The sequence below is a fragment of the Limulus polyphemus genome, unplaced genomic scaffold, assembly GCF_000517525.1.
Source record: "Limulus polyphemus unplaced genomic scaffold, Limulus_polyphemus-2.1.2 Scaffold1388, whole genome shotgun sequence".
NCBI classification, from domain to species: Eukaryota; Metazoa; Arthropoda; class Merostomata; order Xiphosura; family Limulidae; genus Limulus; species Limulus polyphemus.
In genome coordinates, this window is record NW_013666998.1 from 179,468 (window position 1) to 188,131 (window position 8,664).

General features: G+C 28.9%; 1 protein-coding gene across 1 annotated transcript in view; it reads left to right on the top strand.

Moving 5' to 3' along the window:
* Positions 1-8,664, top strand: part of LOC106463375 (uncharacterized protein ZK1073.1-like) — a 128,825-nt gene that overhangs the window by 94,347 nt on the left and 25,814 nt on the right. The window contains exons 5-6 of the mRNA XM_013923397.2: positions 7,481-7,543; positions 8,004-8,064. Coding sequence (XP_013778851.1) covers positions 7,481-7,543; positions 8,004-8,064 — 124 coding nt within the window. The remainder of the gene's footprint in view (positions 1-7,480; positions 7,544-8,003; positions 8,065-8,664) is intronic.

Consider the following 8,664-nt stretch of genomic DNA (forward strand, 5'->3'; position numbering starts at 1 on the left):
TACTTTCTATTCATATTGAAAAAACTAACACAAGATTACGAATTGTAAATGTATTTAAATAACTGTCAATATTTTACTTTCTATTCATATTGAAAAAACTAACACAAGATTACGAATTGTAAATGTATTTAAATAACTGTCAATATTTTACTATTTATTCATATGCATGGAACTAACATAAGATTACACTCTGTAAATGTATTTAAATAACCGTCAATATTTTACTGTGTATTCATATTTCTAGAATATATTACAATATTTTATATTAAAAATAGTACATGTATTGATATAACTTCAGTATTTTACTGTATATTCATATTCATAGCAGTAACACTATATTACAAAAAGTACATGTATTTATATAATTGTCAGTATTTTAATGTGTATTCATATTCATATAACTAACACAAGATTACAAACAGTAAATGTATTTAAATAACTGTCAGTATTTTACTGTGTATTGATATTGATAGAAGTAACACAAGATTACAAATAGTAAATGAATTTAAATAACTGTCAATATTTCATTATGTTTTCATATTCATAGAATTAACCCAAGATTACATACCTATACCAAACAGTACAGGTATTTAAATAACTGTCTATAATTCATGGTGTATTCATATTCAGAGAACTAGAATAAGATTACAAACAGTTTATGTATTTAAATAACTGTCAATATTTCACTGTGTATTCATATTCATCGAACTAACACAAGATTACAAACAGTACATGTATTTAAGTAACTGTCAATATTTTACTGTGTATTCATACTCATAGAACTAACACAATATTACAACAGTACATGTATTGAAATAAATGCCAATATTTCAATGTGTGTTCATATTCAGAGAACTAACACAAAATTACAAACAGTACCAGTATTTCAATAACTGTCAATATTTTACTATGTATTCATACTAATAGAACTAAAACAATATTACAACATTAGATGTTTTTAAATAACTGTAAATGTTTACTGTATATTCATATTCATAAAACTAACACAAGATAACAAACAGTAAATGAATTTAAATAACTGTCTATATTTTACTGTGTATTCATATTTATAGAACTAACATGAGATTACGAACTTTAAATGTATTTAAATAACTGTCAATATTTTACATTGCATTCATATTCATATAACTAACACAAGATTACAAATAGTTAATGTATTTCAATGACAATCAATATTTCGCTGTGTATTCATTTTGATAAAACTAACACATGATTACATATGTATACCAAACAGTACAAGTATTTAAATAGCTGTCAATATTTCGCTGTGTATTCATATTCATAGAAGTAACACAATATTACAAACAGTACACGTATTTATATAACTGTTAATATTTTACATTGTATTTATATTCAAAGAACTAACACAAAATTAAAAAGAGTAAATGTATTTTAATAACTATCAATATTTTACTGTGTATTCATATTCAACTAACTTACACAAGATTACAAACAATACACATATTTAAATAACTGTCAATATTTTACATTGTATTTATATTCAAAAAACTAACACAAAATTAAAAACAGTAAATGTATTTGAATAACTGTCAATATTTTACTGTGTATTCATATTCAACTAACTTACACAGGATTACAAACAATACACATATTTAAATAACTGTCTGTATCTTACTGTGTATTGAAATTCATAGAACTAATAGAAGATTAGAAACAGTACAAGTATTTAAATAACTTTCAATATTTTAATGTGTATTCATATTCATAGATCTAACACAAAATTATAAACAGTACATGTTTTTAAATAACTATCATTATTTTACATTGTATTTGTTTTTATAAAACTAACAAAAGATAACAAACATTACATGAATTTACATAATTGTCAATATTTTGCTGTTTATTCATATTCATAGAACTAACACAAGATTAGAAATAGTAAAGGAATTTAAATAACTGTCAATATTTTACTGTGTATTCATATTCATAGAACTAACACAAGATTAGAAATAGTAAAGGAATTTAAATAACTGTTAATATTTTACTGTGTATTCATATTTATAGAACTAACACAATATTCCAAAAGTAAAGGAATTTAAGTAACTGTTAATATTTTACTGTGTATTCATATTCATAGAACTAACACAAGATTAGAAATAGTACAAGTATTTAAATAACTGTCAATATTTTACTGTGTATTCAAATTCAAAGAAGTAACACAATATTACAAACAGTTCACGTATTTAAATAACTGTCAGTATTTTACTGTGTATCCATATTCATAGAACTAACACAGGATTCAAACAGCACATGTATTTAAATAACTTTCAATATTTTACTGTGTATACATATTTATAGATTTAACATAAGATTACAAACTGTAAATGTATTTAAATAACTCAGTATTTTACTGTATATTCCTATTCATAGAACTAACACAAGATAACAAACAGTACATGTTCTTAAATAACTATCAATATTTTACATTGTATTTATATTCATAAAATTAACACAAGATAACAAACAGTACATGTACTTAAATAACTGTCAATATTCTACTGTGTATTCATATTCATAGAACTAACACAAGATTATAAACAGTACATGTATTTAAATAACTGTTAATATTTTACTGTGTATTCATATTCATAGAACTACCAAAAGATTACAAACTGTAAAATATTTAAATAACTATCAGTATTTTACTGTATATTCATATTCATAGAACTAACACAAGATTACAAACAGTTCATGTATTTAAATAACTATCAATATTTCACTGTGTATTTAAATTCATAGAAATAATACAATATTACACACAGTACATGCATTTAAATAACTGTCAATATTTTAATGTGTATTCATATTCATAGAACTAACGTATGCTTACAAACAGTACATGTATTTAAATAACTGTCAATATTTTACTGTATTATCATATTTTACCACTGATATTGAAGTAATGCTATTTACTTTTCAAAAACTCTTATCGCATATCAATATATTTGATGGTTTAATGTAAAGCGATAAAAGTTGTCTTCCATGTAAATTACGAAAAGATAGTTTAAAACTTGTAACATTTGCGCCTTCGGTAGTTTTAGGTACAGGTGATGTTAATCGGATAATGATGAAATTTTTTATATAATATAATAGTTTTCAATATATATATACACAAAAAGATAATATAATTTATTTGTCTGGCTGTAAACCTGTCATGCATAAATTCTTCCGCTAACTCAATTACATCCTTTTTAGTTTTACTACCAACTTCTATGGACATTCTTCGTTGAGCTTTGAAACAAGACTTACTATGTCTTTTTAACATATTTGTTTCAAGCCACAAAAATATACTTCGAAAGGAAAGTTTCAAGTGTATGAAACAGAATTCAGGATATTTCTAACAAATGTATTCATACTCTTAGTTAAGGCGGATAAAAAGGATTTCAAGCAACCTTGACAAAATGTACTTTACAAATGACAGGTTCAAAAATAGTCTTATTTTATTTGAAATTGGTTGAAAATGATAGAACGTCATGCTTCCTATACTTGCACGAGAGAACTGCGATAACCGTAAAAGAGTAACCAAGAAAAGAAGTATGAAGTAAGGCTTAATATGAAAATAAGTCAAGAATTATCTTCACAGTTTCAGATGTTACGCTTAACTAACTTTGAAGAATTTGCATAAGCGCTAGACACAAGTATAAAAAAATATATACGTCAACAAGCTGGGATTGTCCTATAATAAATGGCTGTGGTTTCAAAGATTTAACCGTGAAAAACAAACTATTAAGGATCTCGAGGAAAGAAGACATTTGAACCTTCAACCTTTTCTTTATCAATGGGTGATAGGGGCGTACTTGGTATGCCAACTATTTCTCTTCCAATAAATTACGTTGGCATTGTTTGATAAGGTTTTTTATAACACTGAATCCAATGATATGTAGTTTATAAGCGTTTTTATATATAAAATATACAATTAATAAATCCAATATGAAAATTTACCTGTTCGATGGGAATACAAAATGCCTGGTTACCAAAGCTTTAAAATATTAGCCAGGATCCGAAGTGTGTGTGAAGGGGGGTCAAAAGGCAAACCAAAGTTTGAAAGGGTTAGATACCAGTCGGGATCTAAAAGGGTTAAAAGATTAGACTGGATCTGATTTACAATTTAATTTAGTTCTGCAAAAGTAAGCAGAAGTAACTACAGACAAGAAACAAATAAATTAATTTCTAATTTAAACTACAGGCTAGTCATTAAATGCAATCATAAAAAACAAAACAAAAAATATATAGAAATAAACTGAAAAAGTTTGTCAGAAAAGCGTTTTACTTAAGAATGAAAACAAAAATATTGAAAGAAAAAAATATTTTTAAAGGTATATTTATAACCTAATTTGAACAACACTCCAAACAATGAGAATTGACAACATCAAATTATTCCTTATTTCCACCTAATAATAACATTTTCAACATTACACAAGTGCTCCTGTTGTTGCAACCCGTAGTAGAGACAATATTATTAAATCTTTTGATTAATATAAACAGAACCTGATAAGTGGAACCATAATTATTACTGAAACAACAAATTATGGTAAATAACCTGAATTAGTTTTATAATTAAAATTATACGTTTAAAACGTATCGTAAACGTAATCAACCTGTTCTACGCGATGGAAGGCAGACTTTACTAGAGTACAGTAACATTTAATTAAAGTAATAAGTCCAAATACATTGTTTCATTGAAATTAATGAACATTTTTTCATCAAAGTCATCAAATAGCAGGATGCTAATAGTTTTAATAATAACTATGCTTTAAAAGTACGTACAGCGACACTAAACTTATAACTGACATATATAGGCTACACAAAAGCCCGTATCCTAAACAAAAAATATTCCTTGTGTCTGTGACGGTCGATATAACTTCTGAGTAAACTTAACACACAAAACAGTATCTTATATGACGGTAATACAAAGTAGATGAAGAATTCGCCTTTTATAATTCAATGCTAATTTTCAGCATTTCAAACTCTCGGCCTCGTCTTTAAGCTACAGCTTAAGTAGTAAAGATTCGACTAAAATTATTTGATGTTTTGGTTATTTTTTGTTTTAGAACAAAGCCACATTGTGCTATCTACTCTGTTCACCACGGGGATTCGAACCACGGACTTTAGCGTTGTAACTCTGTAATTTTACTACTGTAGGACAAAATATCTTTGAAAGGGTTTTTTGTTAACTTGTTTTTAGTTAAGCACAATGCTGCACAATAGGCTATCTTTGCTCTGTTCACCATGGGTATCGAAACCCGGTTTCTAGCGTTGTAAGTCCGTAGACATGCCGCTGGGCTGCTGGGGAGACATACTGTGTAGCAACTTCTATTGTTGTACTTTAATTCCTTTATTTTCTACTTCGTGATTATTGTCTATGGAAATAACACGCAGGATAATTAGGACTTAGTAATTAAAGAGCACAGTATAGCGTGTGACAGTTACTGAAAACCCACGATAAATGGAACAAACTGTTAGAAGACTTGAAAATATCTTCAATCTCAAATTATATTCTGTCGAGAAAACCGCTCAACCACACCTGCGAGGTCCCGAAACTTCGAATTTCCTTAAGGATACATGTGATCAGAAAGCTATTTAGCTTATAGTGACCTCGACAGGTGTTTAAATTAGGCAGACTTTTGACTAAGCAACTTTCAACGGTTCTTCTCTTCTATATACAGTTGTCCGTTTTGTACAAAGTTCATGTTGATTTCTAGTCCATTTGATGGCTAGATTCTCTCATACGAAACAAAAATGGCATTGTTTATTCTTTAATAACAAGCGTCTTTTTTGTATTCAGGAACTCTTGTCAACACTTCCTCCGATTACACTCACATATACAACGCTAGAAACCGGGTTTCGATACCCATGGTGGGCAGAGCACTGATAGCCCATTATGTTGCTTTGTGCTTAATTAAAAGCAAATACACTTACATAAATTTATTATTCCTTAACCTTTTCTCATCTTCATCTCACTCACTATCAAATTTAAAGTTGAATGGGGAAGGACTACTTTCTTGGATGTTTTGATAACCAGAAGAAACATGGAAACTTTCCTTTTTATATACCAATATATATATATATATATACTCTTAGCTTACCGTTTCAAATATTCCATGATTGTACTAGCAAAGAACTGAGGAGCTAAAATGAAAATGTATGAAAAAAGATAGAACATTTGAGTATGTTTTTTTTTATTGTTTTGTTTTTTCAAATGCTATAGCGTTAACTTTTTGTGTGTGTGGGGACTTGGTATACTTTTCTATAGTGCTTTAACGTTAATCAGACTAACCAATCTTTTTGTGGGGGTGGGGGTGGAGGGGCAGGTGTAAGTTTTTATATACTTTAGCATTAATCAGTTTTTTAAGGGGGCTTGTTATAACTTTTTGGGAGGGGCTTGGTATACGTTTTTTGGTATACTTGCATCTCCATTAAATCTGGGGATGTTTTCTTATTTTTAGGTTCTAGAATATTCAGCTAGTCCGATATTTCCTTATAGTTATTATTAAGAAAAAGACGTTACTTAAGCATGATTTTTATTCTATTTAAGCTTTATATATCAAAATGTGACAATAGTATTCAACACTGGGAACGTTTGTTTGTGTGTTGTTAAGCACGAAGCTACACAATGGACTATCTGTACCGTGTCCATCACGAGCACTAGAAACGCTTTAAATATTTCAAGTGTACGATTCATACAGGAAGTGAATGAGCATAGATCGGTTTGAAACGTTTTCAATGTGAGTGAATCTAGAAGAAAATGTTGGAATAACAGACGATAAAGTCTGGTTAGCGAAACGTTACAGAATCTGAAAAATATCCAGAGTTCTTAACGTTTCTGACAGAAAAATGCTATTTATCTCTCTTCTTCATATATTTATAAATTTCTTTTCGTGATCAAAACGTGAATGTCAGTGAAGAAAAAATGACGTATAGTGGCATAATTTATTCTTTGATTCGCTACTTCTGATAGGTACTATACATGAAAACCAGTAGGGATATATGTTTATATTTGTAAGAACAATATATATTAATATTTATGAGGAAAAACAATCCTTATCTTTCCACCGCTTTCAATGGTTCTACAGATCTACACCACAACTGTAGCTTTCAATGGTTCTACAGATCTACACCACAACTGTAGCTTTCAATGGTTCTACAGATCTACACCACAACTGTAGCTTTCAATGGTTCTACAGATCTACACCACAACTGTAGCTTTTCTAATTCTGCCCATAACAATTTCAGAAGAAACAATTTGTCTGAGCCCTACACCAATTAGACCAATAATGTATTTATATTCACCACACTAACTAACGTCTCATAAGAATTTTTTGTACGTAAAACAACTTTCTAACGCACAGCCCAATATAAAATGTACGTGTATAGATGTAGTGTTTTATTCTTTGATCGTGCTATTTAGAAGAAAATATATTTCTCTTTCCGTTAACAGCTTCCATTTCCCGACTATTCAGATGTTGGGTGAAGACTTAGTAGCTGTACTAGACCACTTAAAGTGAGTAATGAAGAAATATATCAATAATAGGATGCTTACTATGCGCATGTTAATATAAAGTTAATATATGTACCAAATACCTATTGATCAGGTAGTTAGTTTTTGTTTTATTTAGGAGTGAACTTTTAATTGGATATATCATTTATTTCAAGTCACTTTTTTTCAGTTACTTTTATTACGTGTGAATAAAAACATGTGAAATGCACGACTTGAAAGTTCAAATTTGCCGAATCTTGCTATTAAAAGTATAGTTTAGGTATCTAAATAGTTGTTATCCAGGTTTAGCGACTTAGTTTCACGATCCCTCAATATTATAAGGTCTACCCAGCTAGCGAAAATCGATTACCTATTAATGATATTTAAGTAAATATTATTCACGAAGATCTCACCATGTGGTACAAGAGTTATTTATATGTATAAAATCCGATCTGAATGTTTATAGTTTATGTCTATTAATTAGGATAAAGTTTGTTGTCGGACTTGGTGAAGGAGCTGGTGCCAACATACTGGTTAGATTTGCGGTAAGTCATTCTTTATTAAAACACTGCATGAAATCTATTAAGACATTCTGTTGGTTTTGTGCCATCGGAATCACGAGTAAATATAAGAACAATATAGACATTTGGTATAATCATTTTTTTCGTATTGATACATTTCTTCTAATAAACTGTTTGTTAATCACAAAATGTCCCCCAATGGCACAGCGGTATGTCTGCGGACTTGTCAAAGCTAGAAACCAGGTTTCGATACTCGTGATGGGCAGAGCACAGATAGCCCATTGTGTAGCTTAATTACCAACAACCAACCAAGTTAATCACAATAATTTTAAAACACACGAATTGCAGAACTAAATGAAAGAATAATAAGTGGTAAATCAAGTAAGAAATATTAACAGTAAGGTAAAGAAAGATCCGAATTTTACAATAAGTGGTAAATCAAGTAAGAAATATTAACAGTAAGGTAAAGAAAGATCCGAATCTTACAATAAGTGGTAAATCAAGTAAGAAATATTAACAGTAAGGAAAGAAGTATTACGTAATTACTACAATAAGTAGGTAAATACTAAGTAAGAAAGTAATTAACAAGTAAGGTAAAGAAAGAAGTACTACGTAATACTTAAC